Source organism: Venturia canescens, chromosome 1 (genome assembly GCF_019457755.1).
Source record: "Venturia canescens isolate UGA chromosome 1, ASM1945775v1, whole genome shotgun sequence".
Lineage (NCBI taxonomy): Eukaryota > Metazoa > Arthropoda > Insecta > Hymenoptera > Ichneumonidae > Venturia > Venturia canescens.
Window position 1 is genome coordinate 22,108,838 of NC_057421.1, and position 18,417 is coordinate 22,127,254.

The 18,417-nt window shown below is 36.9% G+C and overlaps 3 protein-coding genes and 1 pseudogene across 5 annotated transcripts; 2 read left to right on the forward strand and 2 right to left on the reverse strand.

The window, feature by feature from the left end:
* Positions 1 to 307: 307 nt before the first annotated feature.
* LOC122412098 (histone H2A-like) lies at positions 308 to 2,860 on the forward strand (annotated as a pseudogene).
* PEK (pancreatic eIF-2alpha kinase) lies at positions 2,598 to 8,447 on the reverse strand. 2 transcript variants are annotated; one of them, XM_043421400.1, is made up of 12 exons: positions 8,198 to 8,447; positions 7,874 to 7,943; positions 6,998 to 7,124; positions 6,744 to 6,918; positions 6,478 to 6,634; positions 6,226 to 6,400; positions 5,721 to 6,108; positions 5,372 to 5,549; positions 5,183 to 5,288; positions 4,861 to 5,069; positions 3,632 to 4,748; positions 2,598 to 3,386 (listed from the first exon to the last, which is right to left on the reverse strand). In XM_043421400.1, the coding sequence occupies exons 3-12, from the start codon at positions 7,025 to 7,027 to the stop codon at positions 3,165 to 3,167; spliced, it is 2,757 nt and encodes a 918-aa protein (XP_043277335.1). In that variant the 5' UTR covers positions 7,028 to 7,124; positions 7,874 to 7,943; positions 8,198 to 8,447; the 3' UTR covers positions 2,598 to 3,164. The 2 variants fall into 2 exon arrangements, with proteins under 2 accessions (XP_043277335.1, XP_043277326.1); XM_043421391.1 differs by lacking the exon at positions 8,198 to 8,447 and having other exon boundaries at positions 7,874 to 8,171.
* Positions 8,448 to 10,753: 2,306 nt separating this feature from the next.
* On the forward strand, positions 10,754 to 16,200 carry egg (eggless). Of its 2 annotated transcripts, none has more exons than XM_043428934.1 (12): positions 10,754 to 10,949; positions 11,106 to 11,401; positions 11,541 to 11,670; positions 11,744 to 11,887; positions 11,967 to 12,546; positions 12,779 to 13,187; positions 13,268 to 13,567; positions 13,852 to 14,364; positions 14,472 to 14,780; positions 14,871 to 15,151; positions 15,355 to 15,679; positions 15,758 to 16,200. In XM_043428934.1, exons 2-12 carry the CDS (start codon positions 11,150 to 11,152, stop codon positions 15,962 to 15,964), a joined length of 3,450 nt encoding a protein of 1,149 aa, XP_043284869.1. In that variant the 5' UTR covers positions 10,754 to 10,949; positions 11,106 to 11,149; the 3' UTR covers positions 15,965 to 16,200. The 2 variants fall into 2 exon arrangements, with proteins under 2 accessions (XP_043284869.1, XP_043284861.1); XM_043428926.1 differs by having other exon boundaries at positions 11,132 to 11,401.
* An 11-nt stretch (positions 16,201 to 16,211) lies between these two features.
* LOC122416268 (myotrophin) lies at positions 16,212 to 18,028 on the reverse strand. Its single transcript, XM_043429040.1, has 3 exons — positions 17,809 to 18,028; positions 17,276 to 17,386; positions 16,212 to 17,164 (listed from the first exon to the last, which is right to left on the reverse strand). Exons 1-3 carry the CDS (start codon positions 17,875 to 17,877, stop codon positions 16,985 to 16,987), a joined length of 360 nt encoding a protein of 119 aa, XP_043284975.1. The 5' UTR covers positions 17,878 to 18,028; the 3' UTR covers positions 16,212 to 16,984.
* Positions 18,029 to 18,417: the final 389 nt, after the last annotated feature.

An 18,417-nucleotide genomic window follows, 5' to 3' on the forward strand; every position in this document is an offset into this window, starting at 1 on the left:
TACCCCCAGGGAATTTAGTTCCAACTCATCTCCACAAGTTGGCGGCAGTTACTATTATTTTCGCGCGCTATTGCCGGTGCTAACAGAATTCGACGAATTTCAATGCACTTTCTTTCCAACTTTTTCAAGAAAATAAATAATACTGAAATCCAATTAGGAACTACTTGAAATACATATAATTTCGAAAAGGAAACGAAATTCACGTACGCTTTGGAATCAACTTAATTTTTTTAATTTGTATTCGAAAAGTGTTTACATTTTCAACTTAGAACTTTATACTAGATATTTTTCAAAGTGAAAGAAAACTTAGTTTTTTAATGTCAAGAATCGCTTGCTTGCTGTGAATGCCACGGTAATAAACCATCTGCAAATTTATTTGAGTGAACATCGGACCAATCGGAATGTTCCGTTAACAACGATCACCTCATTGGTGCGCCAGTCGAGACGGCGAAAGATGTAAATACAAGAGCTGTATTGACTACAAATCATTTGTATCGAATTTTAATTAATCGCAAATCTAGTGCGGATTCGTTTATTTTTGAGACTTTGGAATTTAAACTACTCCCGAATAAAACATGTCTGGACGCGGCAAAGGTGGCAAAGTTAAGGGAAAGTCGAAGACTCGTTCGAACCGAGATGGACTCCAATTCTCGATTGGAAGAATTCATCGATTGCTACGAAAGGAAACTACGCTGAAAGAGTTTGTGCTGGAGCACCCGTCTACCTTATTATTGCAACTGTCATCTGGTAGCTGAGGTTCTCGAATTGGTTGGTCTGGCTGGTAATGCAGCTCGAGACAACAAGAAAACGAGGATTATTCCGAGGCACCTGCAATTCGTAATGACGAGGAGTTGAATAAACTTCTTTCTGGTGTTACAATAGCTCAAGGCGGTGTTTTTCCGAATATTCAAGGCAGTGCTTTTCCAACGAAAACTGAGAAAAAAGCGTAAAACTCAGACGTCGAAAGAAACGGCCCTTTTCAGAGCCAACAAATATTCAAACGAAAGAATACTCGTTCCAATCCGCACGACATTGAATGCTTTTTATATCAATTTGAGACACACTCAATTATTGAATTCCTGATATTTCTAAGTGTACATGTCATCCCCACTCCGTTTGGGTCAGCCAATCGAATATCGATTTGTTATTGTATCCAAGCGTAAACCCGGAACCCTTGAATTTTCAAAACAATGAAAAAAAACTCGGCTACGGCACACGGTACGTCTCCCTGTATATAGACAAATTGACTGTTGTACGTTATTCTTCATAATATTATATATTTTCGAGCCCCTACAAAAGTAAAGGTATAAATTCGTTGGACAGAGCTTGAATGTGAAATAAAATTCGTTAATTTAATTAAAAATTGGGAAAATGAATAAATTTGTAATACGAATTGAGAGTATTAGAGTAGCCAGAAAACTTGAAACAGCTACTTCAACATTTTTAACATTAAAAGCTCTTGTACCAATGCATTAGAGATTGAGAACATGAGTTTTAGTACGTTGAACCAAATGTTAGCCCTGAAAAGGGCCGTTGGATAAATTTTAATCGTAATAGTTTATTAGGAGCTGTTTTATTTCGTGATATCCTTGGTCCCTTCACTGACTGCGTGGCTTGGCTGATTCGCCCAGTGATAAGAAACAACGACGAACAGCAGCTTTGTATAAATTTAAGTACGTTGAACTAATTATTAGCTTTGAAAAGTGCCGTGGGGTAAATTTTAATCGTAAAAGTTTATTGGGCGATTAAAAGTTGATCCAATGATTAGGCTCGAAAAGGGCTGTTGGATAAACTTTAATCGAAAATGGGCCATTTTCGGGCGCATGAACTAGGAAAATACGCCGTTGCTGAAGGGTCTAAGGCACTCAAAAGATATAACGAGTCCAAATAAACTTTTACGATTTAAGTTTATCCAACAAGTTCGTTTTACTCGAAACACCGGTATGAGATGATTTTAAGTTTAAAGTGCGTTATAAATAATCTTTCGTAGTCCGGTGTTAAAAGTACAGTGTTGAACGCAGGCAGAGAGTAGCGCTATATTTATAGGAGACGGTCTCCCATCCAGCGCAACCAATCGTAGAGTAGAATAATCCGTCGACCAAACCTTTCCATTACCAACCAAAATGAGTCGAAAATTTCCAACGACAAAAATTCAAAATAAAGCCGAGTGACTGTTGTACCGTGATTGGTGCGCCGGTCAGTTTTCGTAAATCGTCGTTTCGATATCATTGGTGCGCTGGTTAATCGTCGCAGTCTATATAATGCCGTCGTTCGAGATCACGAAGTGTAGATGAAGGCAACCACGCGATGACACGACTCCCATTTTTTCAAAGGCTACGAACAATCGAAACAATGTGATTAGAGCAGCTACAGCTGGAAATTATATTAGCTTGCGAGTTAAAATTCCATACTTACGATCATAAAAACTGAAAATTTGACGATCAATTGTATTTATAAAATTAGTCAATTGACTCGAACTTTTCGCAAATGATTTGAGCTCCAAGGGAACATGAGCAACGTCGAAATAGAACATTTTCTTAGAGTATTCGAATAAATATCGTCAGGTTTAGAAAAATATAAGATAAAGTCGCACTTGATTCGTAGTAAAATTCTTCTCATTTTATTATCTCTAATCAACATAACTATCTCAATAAAATAATAACTACGTCTAAAATGTTGAGATATGTAAATAAATGAATATTAAAACGAACGGTTCAACATGATTTTTGACACAAGCGGCTGCTGCTCTAAAATAATACAATTTTCGAACCGATTTGTAAAAAAATATCTAATATGGCATTAGACGGTAAATTTTCATTAATTATATTGTTCAGTATAATAAACACACTACAAGCTATAATAAGTGTCTAATCTTCAGTAACAATCATATTCACTCTCCTCTCATTCGCATTGTTTTAATTATTCACAATCTCGCCAAAACGCTATAATGTCGTAAAAGAAAAAGTTTGGAAAAAAAATCGCGCCACGAAGTAATTCATTGTACTTCTAGGGAAGGAAGGCGAAAATATTCAACAGAAAAAACCGTAGCTACATTCATCAGTTTTACATCATAAATACTCGCGAATCGAACGAATATAGAAATTGAAAAATTATCACATCGCTTTATCCTTTCGATCCCAAAGAACAATCATTTCGTTTTGTCTTTAATGCACCGTCTCAACTTTGTCCCATGATTCACCACTTGCACTACTATTTGTCACTGAGGAATGTCGGCTTATCTGTGGTAATTCAAAATGCCATTTGTTTACATCGCCCGTGCCATTATCAATGTCATTTTCGTTCGATAACGGCCTTCGAGCTTTTATTCCAAGCGTCGTTGGCCGGTTCATCGGATTTTCGTCAAGCATCATCTTCAACAGTTTGTACTGAAAAAAAAAAAAAATTCTTCCACGTTACAGAAATTTTATATGCGGTAATAAAATTTTCAGATTCGCTTCCCATCAATTCAATTTCAACACAATTTGTAGGGGAAAAGTTTTAGCCAAAAATCCAAAACATTGCTATATTCGACTCCCAAAAAAGTCATCCAGTTATTAGAATGATTTTTGAACAGTTTTATTCGTCCATTCAATGGAATATGAATATTTTTATTAATCAAATGTAAAGTTACCTCTTCGGGATGCTTCTCAGCGAAATCTTGTGGAAAAATGGATTTTCGCAAGTTCATCAGAGCGTCTATTCTTTCCATTTCCGTGAAGAATGGTATGAGCAATTCGAATAGTATGATACCGAGAGAATAAATGTCAACCTTGTAATTATAAATCTGCCCGTTCATTTGCTCGGGAGACATGTACAAGTGAGTGCCGACGCAGGCGGTATGGAGTCCATTTTTGTGTGATTTTATCGTAGATTCAGATCTTTCACCATCAGGAGTACGTAAAGCATCGTCATAGCCTTCCGTCATAGCGGTAACGAGACCAAAATCGCCGATTTTTATTTTTTCATCGTAAGCAAAAAATATGTTGGACGGTTTGAGGTCACGATGAATGAGACCTTGTAAGTGGACGTACTCAACGGCATCGACGATTTGTTGAAATATATTAACGATTCTCGATACATTTCTAGTCTGTGGTTGACGCTTGAGCCATTCTCTGAGACTTAATTTTTGGCACAGTTGCATTTGTATGTACAAAAACATTTTTGCTGACTTTCTTACAGCGTTTTTCTTGTTCAACTGCAAAGAGAACGAAGCTTTGCGTTTCTCAAGGCTCTCCTTTTCTGACAGTTTGTTGCTGCCACTGTGACGAAATACTACCGAATCAGATTTTCCAGTCTCATCGTCGTGGGTCGATTGGTGATTCGATTTTTCAGAAGTTTTTGAATTTTCCGTTTCACTTGAAGTTTCGTCGTTGCTAAAATTTCCTATTTCTTCTGTAACCGCCGATTCGTCTTCCGTGCTTGAAGCTTCGAATACGATAAACGAATCATCGCTTTTGCTGTATCTCGTGTTTAGCTCAAAGGCCTCGAACGCGCTATCCACCGAAGAAGCTTCACTTTGCGGTACTTCAATAAATATCGAACTATTTGGCTTCGGTACACTCTGCGTATATTCGGAAGGAAATTCGGAGGACGATAATTTATGGTCGGCCAGATATATTTCGTCCTGTTTTTCTTGCCAACCGACCGGTGGGCATTCCAGCCACGCGTTGAAATATCGTACTATGTTTTGATGTTCCAATTTAGCCAATGCCTTCACCTCGCGCATCACTCTGTCACGAGAATCTTTGCTGCAAAAATTCATTCACATTTTTTAGTGCAAATATTAACAAAGATTGAATAATCAACGCGAGTTTACAGTGATCTAAAAAGATGCCTGTTGATTTTTGTTCTAATAATTACCTGTTTGGTAAACATATTCTTTTGATGGCATAATTACAGTCGTCTATTTTATTTTTTGCCTCGAAAACAACACCGTAGCCACCTTTCCCGAGGCAATCAATGTGCTCGAAATCACTGCGATATCGTGACTTGAAATCCAACCCATCCACAGCATCAGAATTGACCGATGGTTCTTTTTTTATTTCTACGTGAGTTTCCACTATCACTGGCTGTAAAAAAAGTCGATATAAAACCAAGCTTTCCATTAATTGCGCTGAAATAATAAACAACCTTGACATTAAAACAGTGGAAAAATTTTGCAGTAATGAGAAAAAGCATTTACTGGAAATCCTGCCTCCTTCGTTGGTGTTCTTTCGTTCAGAAAACGTTGAGTCAGCATCCAATTTAAAAGAACAGCAGTTGTTACCGAAATTATAACAACCTCCTTCCTGCAACAACGACAACGACAGAAAAGTTATTCGAAACATTTCGTATTTGCAGAGAGGTATAAAAATAACCAATGAACACTCACCACCAATACCAGAGAGACACGATTATTACTTGGACAGGAGTTTCATCTTCTTCCTCTTCAATATTTTCATTATTAAGACTCTTTGATTGACTGATGTTATCACCGACTATTACGTTAGGATTAGTGCCGTTGCACTGACTTGAACTGTCGAATTTAGGGTATAGATAAAATCCATTGCCTTGAAAAAAAAAGAAATCTTTGCTTACAACTCGTGGATAAAATATAATATCAATTAAATTGATAAATGTTATATTCAAAATAAACTTGTTCTTGATTATACCATAAATAAATATAAAAACTCAATAATCAAAGAATTATGTAACTTTAAAGAAGATTCTGTAAACTATACCGTTGATATATTTGGAATTGTACAGCACCGAAAGCGCGGTAATACTTGTAGCTTCAACGATTTCATGCGACTCTTCATTTCCGTTATAATTATCAGATGTTTTGTCACCGGTTATCGCTACAGCAGTTTCTACGGCGGGATAAGGTCGCCAAGGAAATTTGAGAAATTCATTCGATCTTCGACGCGAGTGTTCGACTATTTTTGTCAAATCTGTATTTTCTTGTACGTAAAGTTGGGTGTCGTGCATTCCCACGTAAATAGCTGGACTTGTCGAGAACTCAGAACCCCATGTCCATTGGCTCCCGTCGAACAAATCAACTTCCTTTAAAGCACCACTGTTTTCTTCTCTGAAATCATCTCGCCATATGGAAACTATTGGCGAATCAAACTGTAAAATCAAAAAATACCACGACTCATTACAATGAAACATTCACAAAGAATTTGGAATAAATCTCGGGAAAGCAAATTGCGAATTTGAATATGTCCAACTCGAGGAATCATTTACCTTGTATTGCCATAATTTAATTTGAGGATTTGACTTGTTTATCGCCCATACCAAGCCTTCGGGCACAACAACGCGAAGTTCAATGTCTCGAGTGATTTGTCGAGTCCTATCATTGCAACCTTCGTTTTCTTGTGGCATTAGCATCAGCTCATGCTGCCCGACGCTGAAATTCCATCTGCACAAATATGTGATCAACATGAAGTCATACGTCTGTAAATCTATTAATTTTATGACATTTTATATTTAACATACTTTTCGAGGCCAGATCGTGGCTTGATAGCTCGAACTGTTTGCTGGAAACGTTGAACTAGCAAAACTTTTTCATTAGCCAATGAATCTCCTTCTGTGTTATTGGTACAGCCACTGATGTTACATTGGTAAAGTATTTGACCAGTCAATGTCGAGATGCCTGTCATAATAAGAATGTGAAGATGTAAGGAGAGTATAAAGAAAAATTTCTTTGCAACAGCCATACTAATTTTATTAGTGTCAATAATACTAGTAAAATATATATTCACCATAAGAACGAGTTTCCTTGCCTCCAGAGAAAATCAAATCATCTGAATAACGGAAAGAGGATCGGAGTAACTGATCAGTTGTTATAGGCACAGGTTCCAAATTGTTGCCATCAAATTTGTATAATCCTCCATTCAAAGATGGTATCAATCTAACCCAATGACCATCATTGTTCAGCTAAAAGTTTATTTCAACATAAGTTCTTTGCAAATATTGTTCTTGTAATCCAATTTTGTATAAATTTTTGGCTTTTTACTTCACGTAAATGAATGTTTGATGAAAGCATAGGCCCCTCGCCAAAATCCACTGTCCAGTGCAGCTCGCCATTGTTACCTATGTCCAAAGCTGAAACTTTCCCATCGAGCGTCGTTACATAAGCCAAGCTAGAAAAAAATTTATATCTTTACTCAGATGAGGTAATCGAGCAGTAACAATAAAAATTTTGATATCTTGGGCATGAATAAATAATATTTTTGACTCTTGATCTGTAAACCTGAAGCCTTAGCATCTGAGCTAAAAAGATTTTGGTTAACACACTGCTTAGTTTCTTAAAAAATAGATGAACAAATTTTTATTTCTACAATTTTCTGATCAGAAAGTCAAATTGAAGATTTTCAAGAGCAGCACGAATTTTTTTGTCATTTTTGTATGTATATTGACAAAGTGAACAGACAATGAGTTGATATAATTTTTTCCATGAAAATAAATCTTAAGAAATATTAATTCTCGCATTTTTCCAGAGTTAATTCGTATATAAATATTTCGATTGAAAAGACTTAACTTTTGCAGTAACAATTGCACAAATAAGGTCAACCAGAATAATGAGATTATTTTGGAGGGAGAATGAATCGTGTTGAAAAATAACGGCGGTATTTAAAATTTCTGTTTCCATTTGACATAATATTTCATCAAACAAAAAAAGTCAATTGGATAACGTAAATACGCAAGTCCGGGATTGCCAACACATCATTAAGATAACATCAGCTTTAATAACGAAGTATTTACGTCGGAGAGATAGGAATTGAAACAATGTATTGAAGCAAGTAAATAATGAATAGTTGAACAAAAATTAGATTGTCAAACAGTGAAAATTGACAAAGTTTTGACTTGTAACTTATAAAGGGACATGTACCTGCGAGGAGAATCCTTCGTCGACGATGGTCCACATACACTTAGTTTTTCTGCACTTCCGACAAATGTTGCTAACAAATGTACGAAAATGAACACGAGGATCCCGGGTCGACTCCATGGATACATTTTTAACGTTTACTATATTATTATTGCATGACCATATATCGAGTAATCTGTTGCTTTCACAAACATTATTGACGGATTTAGCACTATACCAACGGCACTACCATCAGTTCGCGTTACAACTCTTCCTACTCTGACCAGCATTCAACAAACTGACCTACCGAGGTTTGGTTAGAAACGTTTATACTGAAGAAAGTTTTACCTTTAACCGTTTCGCTGACCGATGAATCATATGAGATCGCCAAACCATATGAGATTTTTCAAACTAGCAGATTGATTGCATCAGATATCAAACGAACCATCTATACCGGTTAACTTCAAACTGTTGATTGTTAGTTCGATAACTCAAAAAAATAGTGGTATTATAGTGATTTGATGAAATACTAAAACTCAAAATATTCTCGTACTCTTTCAAATTCAATAAATATTCTGCTTTATTCGTTATCAGGTCTTACAACTCGATTCATTTACGTCGTAAAAAAACAAGTGTTCAATAGTTTAGTAGCGCCTCTGGCGTGGGGGTAGAAAACGATGTTTATAAAACTACATCAATACAGCAGCGAACTACATTATCGTCATCGTGCAAATTTCCAACGAAAATTTGCAAAAGTTCAGGGTACATTCTGCTTGGACACTGATAGCGTTAATAGCGCTATTTTGCGTTCGATTTGGCGTTGTTGTTAACGCTACAAGCGTTTAGATGAGTGCATTTAGAATTGTGTTCTCAACGCTCCCGACTGCTCCCGACGTTCAAGCTAGTGGTTGACCGCATCGACAGAGAGAATCGTCTGTTATCTCTATTATCGTACTACTGCTTGTTTCGCTGTCTTCACTTTTCGATGAATCCAGTGTTATTTCGTCGAGTGTAATTGAAAAAGAACAAATCACTTGTTGGTTCCGCCATTTTGTAATCGCACCAAGTCGACCATGACGTGAACGCAACCAGCGTCACCGCGTTCACTTCAAATCGAACACGTTTTATGCCCGTTTTCTCCAACGTTAATCTGAGTTTAAACTCGGTTAATCCTATCTCGAAACTATATGAAAAAAAATGAACTGAGCCTTGAACCGCGTCGGAGAAAACGGCCATTAGCGTTATTATTAACGCTATTAACGCTGTCAGCGTCCAAGTAGAATGTACCCTCAGTTTTATTAAGAATAATAATAATATTCATTATTAATTAATTTTTAAATTATTAATGTTTACGTTTATTAAATTAACGTTAAAATAATTCATTGAAACGCTGACTTGACAACAGCCAAAATTGACCTCGAATCTCGAATATAGAAGTTTTGCACACCAGAAAACGATTTTCTGTTCAGACTGTACAATACAAATGCACGTGCGCTCAAATCGGAAAGAGAAAGACGCGATCCATTCTACACAGCTTCTCTGTCGGAACGCTGAAACTATTAGACTTTTTAACGAGTCAGCGTTCTAAGTATTAGTAGGAGATAGAATTCAGTGAAACAATTATGCGGGTTATCAAAATACCCATGAATATTTTTGCAGCATTAAAGATTATGATTTTCTTTTGAAAAACGCGGGTGGTCCCAACCTTGCAACATAAAAATAAACCAGCAATTGTGTCACCTTTAAGGTAATCTATCAGATGCATGGGTGTGAGATAGTTGAAAAGTAATTACACCGTTTACTCGGTCGAGGAAAATAATAGTTACAACTTTTGTTCTCTGATAAATTAAAAGCAGCGTAAAACTTCATATTTTCTTTCAAATATATCAAAGCGATCAAAGCTAGTCTGTAACACGGTCTTGTATACAGGTCTTGCAACGAAGCCCAATTTCAATGGTGAGCGATTGTCACGTTAATGTCATAAGTTTTCTTTCGCGTCAACGCCGCTATATGTCGTTGCTATCGATGAGTGTGATGCGCAGTGTACATCGCGCATGCCAGTGCTCCACAAGGTTTCCACAAGCGTCTAGCAACTGTCGCGTACATTGCCGTTTTGGTTTTATTTAATCATTTTAATGTCGTTTTGTTGAGTAATAGGAATGAGTAAAAAAAATGTGCTATTTGATATTTTTGGAAAATTAATGTTGATGAAATTTTATTTATGCAACTATTAAATATTCTTACTGCTTCCTTCGTTTATTTTAACATTGATTATCTGAAAACCCTATGAATCCAACTCTAGTTTCCTTTCCTTGATTGTGAGTATTGAAAAAAATGTAGAAATCAAGATACTTTTGTTCTATTCCGAGAGAAAAGTCAAATATTATTTACTAAGCTTTTCTTGAGTTTAAATCATTGCAAAAAAAAATTACACGTACTGAGGATCGAACTCAAGACCTTCAAATAATAGAAAAGCTTTATACCAACCTAACCACAATATCTCTACAAAATATAAGTAGTCTTTTAATATTTAAGTAATTTTGCCACGCTTGAGGTCAAATATTAGACTTGCCGGTTTGTTCGGCTAGTCTATTATCTCATTTGTTTTATGATAATTACCTACATTCTTAAACATAAAAGACAAATCATAAATTTCCATTATAAAAAACTTGTGTCCTACTTGTATATAATAAACACAAGTCCACGTGTGAATAAAACAATACGAGCTAGGCGCATGCGTTACATAAGCACACTCCTCGACCGTCATGCCTCTCGCGGCCGTAAATTGAAAAGGAGAAGCGCAACCATTAAGCTGACATCCCCCACTACCGTTGTTGCAAGACCTGTATACAAGACCGTGGTCTGTAAAACCTTGCAACAGGATTTTACCAACCGAATAACACGATAGATCAGTGTGTTCAGAATGTTCAGAAACATTCAAAACGAACTTCACGCGTGTTGTTGATTCTTCTTCTACCTCTATATAGTGGTAAAAGGGGAAAGCGGGTATTCGTAATGTTCGAGCAGTTATAACCACACTCCACTAAATTATTATTTTAATATTTCAACAATGCATTAACAATCTCAGCTATTCTGACAGGTATTGATTAATATTAACATTTTTGTATTGTCGATGTACAATTTTTTGTTCTTCAAAATGAATAGAACGTTATGTCTGTGTTTTGAACATGATATAAGCTATCAATGGATAATTGTTTGAAAAATTAAACTACATCGATCTTTTAACTTTTAAAAGAATTTTCTTTTTTTTCTATCTTTCAGCTTTCCTGCATCGTAATCATGGCCAACATACCTCGAATTGAAATATTGGAGATCATAGATCTCGATTCTGATGAGGGTTCCTCATCCACAACAAAGAATAACAAACCTGCAAAAACATGCAGTAATTGTATTAATTTTAAATGCTCATCAGGCCTTGATTTGAAGACCGCACCGTCCTTTGCCTGTGCATACTACGGCATTAACCTTGCAAAGAAGAGGAAACGTTTGATATGTCAAAAATGCTTTGATAAAGCCATGGAACATCAAGAAGTAAGAATAATAATTATAGTTGGTTAACAAATTTGTGTTCATTGATAGTCAATCACAGAAAAAATGAGAAGTGCCTCATAAGGCTTTCTGGAATGAGTTTTTCGCCTACAACCGTAAACTAAAATTGCTCATGTTACAGAAATTGGCAACCGCTTTGCACAATAAAACACCGATACTAAAATGTGAATTTCCGGATCACACAATGGAAGTTGAAATTTCAGATAGCGAAGAGTCCGATGAAGAAAAGAAAGAAAGCTTAGATGCTCGTGGTAAATAAATGGTTGTTTCTAAAATATCCATATTTTATTATGTACAAAATAAGCTAAAAATGTACAATTTCAGGCGATTACTTACCCGAGGATTTCCTCCTGGACATAGAACAAAAAATTGAACCTGCATTACAGAATGTTTTATCGAAGTATGATCTAGATTATCAATTGAAGGCTGCTCACAAAATATTGGAGACCGAATGGACTGCAATCAATGGTAAATTTTATTTCCTCATAAGCAATAGAGGCACGAAGGATGTTAATTCGTATGTTAATTATCATTTCTGCAATGGTAGATAAAAATGCAGCTCTAGACGAGGATATAATGTCGCTGACAAAACAAATGGATTCGTTGCGCAAGAGTTTGTACAGCACTTGCGTACCGGAGATAAAAATGCTGCAGGAACTTCAAATCAGCGATCCACCCAAAATACCAATTATAACAGGAAATAATCCACCTATAAAACGACAGACTCCTGGATCGTCGATAGCTGCGACTGATTGCGACGTTACACCGCTTCATGCAGTTAACCGAAGTTTAGGCTATGATCTTCCTCCACAGGGAACATTCACAAAACAAATGCCCGAAGTTGACTACAAGGTTTTCGTTATGAAGCACCCTCTCATGCCATGGGTTAGAGGCAAAGTTCAACAGGTCGTTACGCGCTCGCCACTTCAATGTCGTGTCAAATTGTTCGGACGTCGTAACAACGGTGCTGTACGAACTGTCATCGGTAAACATATGGCAATCGGTGTACCATGCACGGTCGTCATTCCCGTTGCAACGAGGGTCGTTGCCGTCTTTCTCGATGCCAATTCTAGTGACTACTACAGTGGAGTTATTGCTGAACCACCCAAATCAACAAACAGATATAGGTATGTCTGGACTTGCACAGAATCAAATGAAAAACTTTTTCAACATTATGAGAAACACATCATCAAACATTTAAACTACAGTTTTATAGTACAGAAATGAATATTTCTTTAAAGAAATATTGGCACTCGTGAACGCTCGTAAAGAGAGAGCATAAAATTTGAATTTGCATTTGGAAGGAACGTTAAAAAAATGATTTCTACAAATCGCAACTGTTAATGGCTTGATCTTCAGATATCTCGTATTTTTCGACGATGGCTACGCGCAGTACGTTCTTCATAAATACATCTGTATCGTCTGCGAGAATTCTCCACGTGTTTGGGAAGACATTCCAGCGGAGTCTCGTGACTTCGTCAAAAAGTATCTCGAGACATATCCGGAAAGACCGATGGTGAAACTGTTGCCCGGGCAAGTCGTGAAGACCGAGTGGAATGGAAAGTGGTGGATCGCACGCGTCATACAGGTTGATGGTAGCCTGGTGCAAATGCATTTTGATGCGGACGATCGAACCGAATGGATTTATCGAGGTTCAGCGAGGCTCGGTCCTCTTTATCTTGAACTTTTGAAAGCGAACGCAAGACAACACGGTCATCACGTTTCTTCAAATACACCCAGTCGTCACCGACTTCCACTGCCTACGAGTGTTGGTCTCTCAATGTCCTCTTTTTAACGAAAAATCATGATATTTAATGATTTTCATAAATAATCTACTTTCATTTACAGAAAACCAACGCTCCCTACGTAGAATATACTTCGTTCAACCCCGAACTGGAGAGTGAACAGTCGAATGACGCTTCGGTCGCCGAATCGTCGAAATCTGACACCTCATTTACTGGAAAATCTGCTGCCGCAATTGCGACTTCAACGACGTCGAATCCTACGACACCTGTGCCTCAACAATCTCGAGCTGTTGCCAAAAAAAGAACGGCCCCGAAACAGAATTCGACTGAAATCGATGTCCCCGTTGCAGGAGGGACACCGGCACCTGGAGTCGCGGAGAAACAACCATCGCACAGTATTGTCGTAAGTCGCGTGAATGGATCGCATAATTTATTCAAAGATTTGGAAAATATGCACATTTTTGTGATTTTCATTGAATTTTTGAATGATTTTTTTTTTTTATTCCTATCTGAAAGAATCGTTCATTTTTATTGACTTTGAAAATTGAGTTCACGATTTTTCAAATTTCATAACAATTCCCACCTAGCCCCTAGCATGGTTGACATAAAATTATTTATATTTATCGTCACAGCTGATTATCGTTGAAATCTATTAATACATTCAATTGCTTTCAATATTTTTTACAGTATTACCAAACACAGAACAAAATTCAAACTCGTAAATTCGTGATACACAAATGCGGGCCTCCCTGCGTCAAGGATATAACATTCACACCGGACGACCTTAAGGGATATTCACCACTCTCGATACCGCTTCTTTGTGGATGGAATCGACAATTATGTAAATTTCCAAAAGGAAAAAAAGTTACATTGTATCAAGCACCGTGCGGAGTTCGTCTCCGTAACATGGAAGAATTGCATACATATCTTCGAAAAACAGGGAGTCCAATGTCCGTTGATCTCTTCGATTTTGACTACTGGGTACACTGCTTGGCCGAATTTGTTCTCGACAAGTGTTTCGTCAATATTAAAGATCTTAGTTATGGAGTCGAAAATGTAGCAATTCCGTGTGTCAATGAGATTGATCATGCTTTGCCAGACACTATAAGATACAGCACACAGAGAGAACCAACGGAAGGTGTAGACATTAATTTGGACCCGGAATTTTTGTGCAGTTGCGACTGCACTGACGATTGTCAGGTATTAATTTTTTTATTATTTTAAAGTGACTGCGTTATGAGTAGTATATTAATAATTGAGCATGAGATTTTGAAATAACAGAAGCTTGTGTTGTTATTTATATTCAGGATAAAACCAAATGCCAGTGTTGGCAGTTGACGATCCAAGGTGCAACACTCGGTGGCCAAGTACTGAACAACGAAGTTGGTTACGTATACAAAAGGCTGCCCGAACCTGTCACAACGGGAATTTACGAATGTAATTCAAGATGCAAGTGTTCCGTGAAAACGTGTCTCAATAGGGTGGTTCAACATCCACTGACGCTGAAACTTCAAGTTTTTAAAACAGCCCAACGAGGCTGGGGAATTCGTTGCCTCAATGATATTCCTCTAGGATCATTTGTTTGCATTTATGCTGGCAGACTTCTCACTGAACAGGTTGAATCAAATTTTTCCGATGTTGCTCAAGCGTTTCATATCGCTTGAAAAAAATAAACATCAGATTCGTATTTCGAAAATATTTTTCAGGGCGCGAACGAAGGAGGTAAAAACTACGGTGACGAATATCTCGCTGAGCTTGATTATGTCGAAGTTGTAGAAGGTATAAAAGAAGGTTACGAGAACGATGTTTTGGACCCAGAAGGTCTGATGCGAGAACAATCCCCACAATTGGGTCAGTCCACCGTTAGTCACAGCGATGACGAGGGTTCGAGCAAAAAACCTGGCGGTGAATTCGACGAGGATTTTAATATCAAACTTACGAAGGGTTTAAACGAGATTGAGTTGGATTCGGACCGAACTCCCATAAGGTTAAATTTATTAATATTAAAAAAATACGTCAGCCAACAAATTTTTAAATATTCATCGTCCAAACGAATGCTTGATACAAATCGGACCGTGATTTTTTCGAATTTCCGTTCGTTTTAAAAATGAATAAAGTATTGTAACGGAATGATTATAGTATTACGATTACCATGAAGTAATGAAATAAAAAAGATTTTCTCTTTCGTAGACGGAGGCTGAGAAAACGGAAAAAGAGTGAAGACAACAGCGGATTAGATGGTTCAGAAGATCGTAGCGAGGATGGGAGTGTTTCAAAAGGCTCAGAATCCTCGATCGCTAGGACCACCGGACAAGACGCTCAGGAGATATTGCTGAGTGACGATGAGGATACAAACACGACAGGTCGACGAGAACCTAGTAGATTCGAGCCAAATTTCGAGCCTGCCGAAGTAACGAGGCCGACACTGAAATCAGTCCGTAAATTTTTCGGAGAGCATGAAGCTCCGTACATAATGGATGCGAAAACGACGGGAAACATAGGACGTTACTTAAACGTAAAGTTCATGAACATATCAATTATAACAATTATTGTTTTCAATGGCTCTCTTAATCGTGTCAATATTTTTGTTCAGCATTCCTGTGATCCAAACGTGTTCGTACAAAACGTGTTTGTCGACACTCACGACGTCAGATTTCCATGGGTTGCATTCTTTGCTCTGAACTACATAAGAGCTGGCCAGGAATTAACGTGGAATTACAGCTACGACGTTGGAAGTATACCGGGAAAAGTGATGCTTTGTAAATGTGGTGCATCTAATTGTCGTGGACGTTTGTTATAATTTGTACATATAACATCGATCTTTTTTCCGAACAACAGCAATGTTGTGAAACTGCAGCAGATGATTTGAGAAGAAAAACAATTGTTCATAAGTGTTATATAGCTTGGCGTATCGGAAAAAAATGTCATTCGTATCATCATGTAATCACAAGTCACTAACGACGATAGCGATTAACCCTTTTTCATACAAATAAATGTGGATAAAAATTTAATAAAGGAGAAAATGAAGGGCTTAAACATTGAATGTGTACCATTGAAAAATGGATATTTTTTATTACTAAAAATACAAGGTTAATTCATAATGTTGTACAACGCAAATACAAGCCGCGTCATTCCTTATTTTTGTTCATGTTGATCATTTTTCTTTTGCTTCGTTTGGTTTCGTTTTTTCTTCTTTTATGTTTGTACCAACTTATAACGGACTCTCGAGCTGCCTATGCTATTCATTTGATTTTCTCCATGGGCTACTGATACAATAAGCTGTGACAATCATGCGAACGAAACAATAAAATTAACACAAAACTTGTTTGATTACAACGCGTAAACACTGAAAACTTTCATTTTTCATGAATAAAATAAAAATAATATTAAAAGTAGGACAATGATGAAAGTGCAGACCTGGCGGAAGATTAAGTCTAAGCGAGTCAACCGGACCGGTTGACAGCAGTCACAGATTTTTCGTACGTTGGAACGTACTAATAGGCATGTTGCTTTAAATATATTTAAAAAACACTATATATATATTATATACTTACTATTCTAACGCGAACATACAATAATATCCACGTATGGATCGCAAAGCATGTTATATATTTACTCAGTTAGGAAAATTGAGTTGCACTAGTTCGTTTTTTCTGTTTTTTCCCTATCCTGTAATATATAAATATATAGGTACTGTTCTAGGTCGTCGTATACAATAAATCCATATAACAGAGCTATATATATGTGAGAGCAACAAGAAAAAATGGATAAACGAAGAAAAGAAATTTTCATAGTTTTGAGAAATCGTTTTGGTTTTGTGCTAGTGATGCCGGCGGAGCAAATCTTTTATCTCATCTTTTTCAGCCGCTTCTATGTAACTCGTACCATCTGGTGTTAATCCTTCGGGATGTGCACCATTTTCTAGCAATAGCTTGACGCAGTTGGTATGACCTTCCCATATGGCAGCTAGAAGCGGCGTGATGCTGTGTTTGTCCATCGCCTTAACGAGGAATATAATTTACAAAATTATTGACAATGAGATTCGTTTGTTGCGTAAAAGATTTTCCAAGGCTGGCAAAAACTACAATAATCTCAATCGATGCAGTCTTACGTTTGCTTGCGCTCCTTTGTCCAGAAGATATCCAACAACTTCATTCTGTCCGTAGTCAGCTGCATAATGAAGTGGCATTCTTCCATCAATCATTTGATTTACATCTATATTCTGTTGACAAAGCAAAAATGTTTTTGATTTTTCTTTACAGGATTTAAAAATGTTTCATATACATTTATTTTGCAATGTATTTTTCTAATGATAAAGCTTCAAATTTATAAATCGTTTGAAATATCAAAAAACGGAAGTACGAAAGTTGACGTACGTGGACTCGTAAAACCTTCATGGGCGAGACCCTTTGTTTGGGTTAATGATTCTCTTTGTTCTTATATGCGAAGAAAAATAGTCAGAAAATTGACGATAACTTGGTCGAGATTTACAATTTGAATGACAGATGTCAAATTACAATTTCGTACAAAATCTTTTTTTACAATCATGAGATAATCCGTAAACTTCAACTTCGTATGTATAAAAAAAAAAGAAATCTCAAAACATTATCAAATAATTTGACTTTTAATACTTCAAAAACGTACCTTTTTCTCAACGAAATCCCGAACTTGATCGAGATCACCATTTTTAATACCCCATACGAGTTCACTCATTTTTTTAAATATTCGGGAATCCTTCAGTTTTTTTATATTTTGAGAAGAAAATAAATGTTGCTTAATTCCGGCGTCGAGTCGAAATCATAGAGTGTGAATTTTCACGGAACAATCCGTTTCGTCAAGTGTAAGTGCGTGTGTGTAATGTGTATATAGTATCGCGAAGGATCTGTTTCGTCGTTTCGTACAGGAATCTTTTCGCAGATGGCGCCATGGGATTCAGAATTTTTTACCCATCGTACACTGAGTGGGGGTGGGATCCAGGCACACACCGGCCGGCGCTGTGAGAAAAACTCGAGAGTTTCTTTCATACGATTATAATGATCTAATTTATTGCGCTCAATTGACTATCCTTAATTATTTAATTCGGTGCACGATGTTTATGAGAAAAACTGCTCATGCAAATACTCGTTGAAAGAATCGCCCGTATTGATGCGACTGTTATCTTGTTGAGTGTTCATATCAGTTGTTACAAAAGCAGGGATTTGAAACAAAATATTTTTCAAAATTTTCAAACACGTATCAGAACAAACAAAACAA

Bases quoted from the DNA above. Each gene is read 5' to 3' on its own strand.
- PEK (XM_043421391.1), bottom strand. From the start codon at position 7,998: ATGTATCCATGGAGTCGACCCGGGATCCTCGTGTTCATTTTCGTACAT. The intron at 6,401-6,477 runs GTATGTTAAATA...ATATTTGTGCAG, and splicing joins CCACGATCTGGCCTCGAAAA to ATGGAATTTCAGCGTCGGGC. The intron at 5,289-5,371 runs GTGAGTGTTCAT...TCGTTGTTGCAG, and splicing joins GTGTCTCTCTGGTATTGGTG to GAAGGAGGTTGTTATAATTT.
- egg (XM_043428934.1), top strand. From the start codon at position 11,150: ATGGCCAACATACCTCGAATTGAAATATTGGAGATCATAGATCTCGAT. The intron at 13,568-13,851 runs GTAAGTCGCGTG...TATTTTTTACAG, and splicing joins AACCATCGCACAGTATTGTC to TATTACCAAACACAGAACAA. The intron at 15,680-15,757 runs GTAAAGTTCATG...ATTTTTGTTCAG, and splicing joins ACATAGGACGTTACTTAAAC to CATTCCTGTGATCCAAACGT.
- LOC122416268 (XM_043429040.1), bottom strand. From the start codon at position 17,877: ATGAGTGAACTCGTATGGGGTATTAAAAATGGTGATCTCGATCAAGTT. The intron at 17,387-17,808 runs GTACGTTTTTGA...CTTTGTCAACAG, and splicing joins GGGATTTCGTTGAGAAAAAG to AATATAGATGTAAATCAAAT. The intron at 17,165-17,275 runs GTAAGACTGCAT...TTCCTCGTTAAG, and splicing joins ACAAAGGAGCGCAAGCAAAC to GCGATGGACAAACACAGCAT.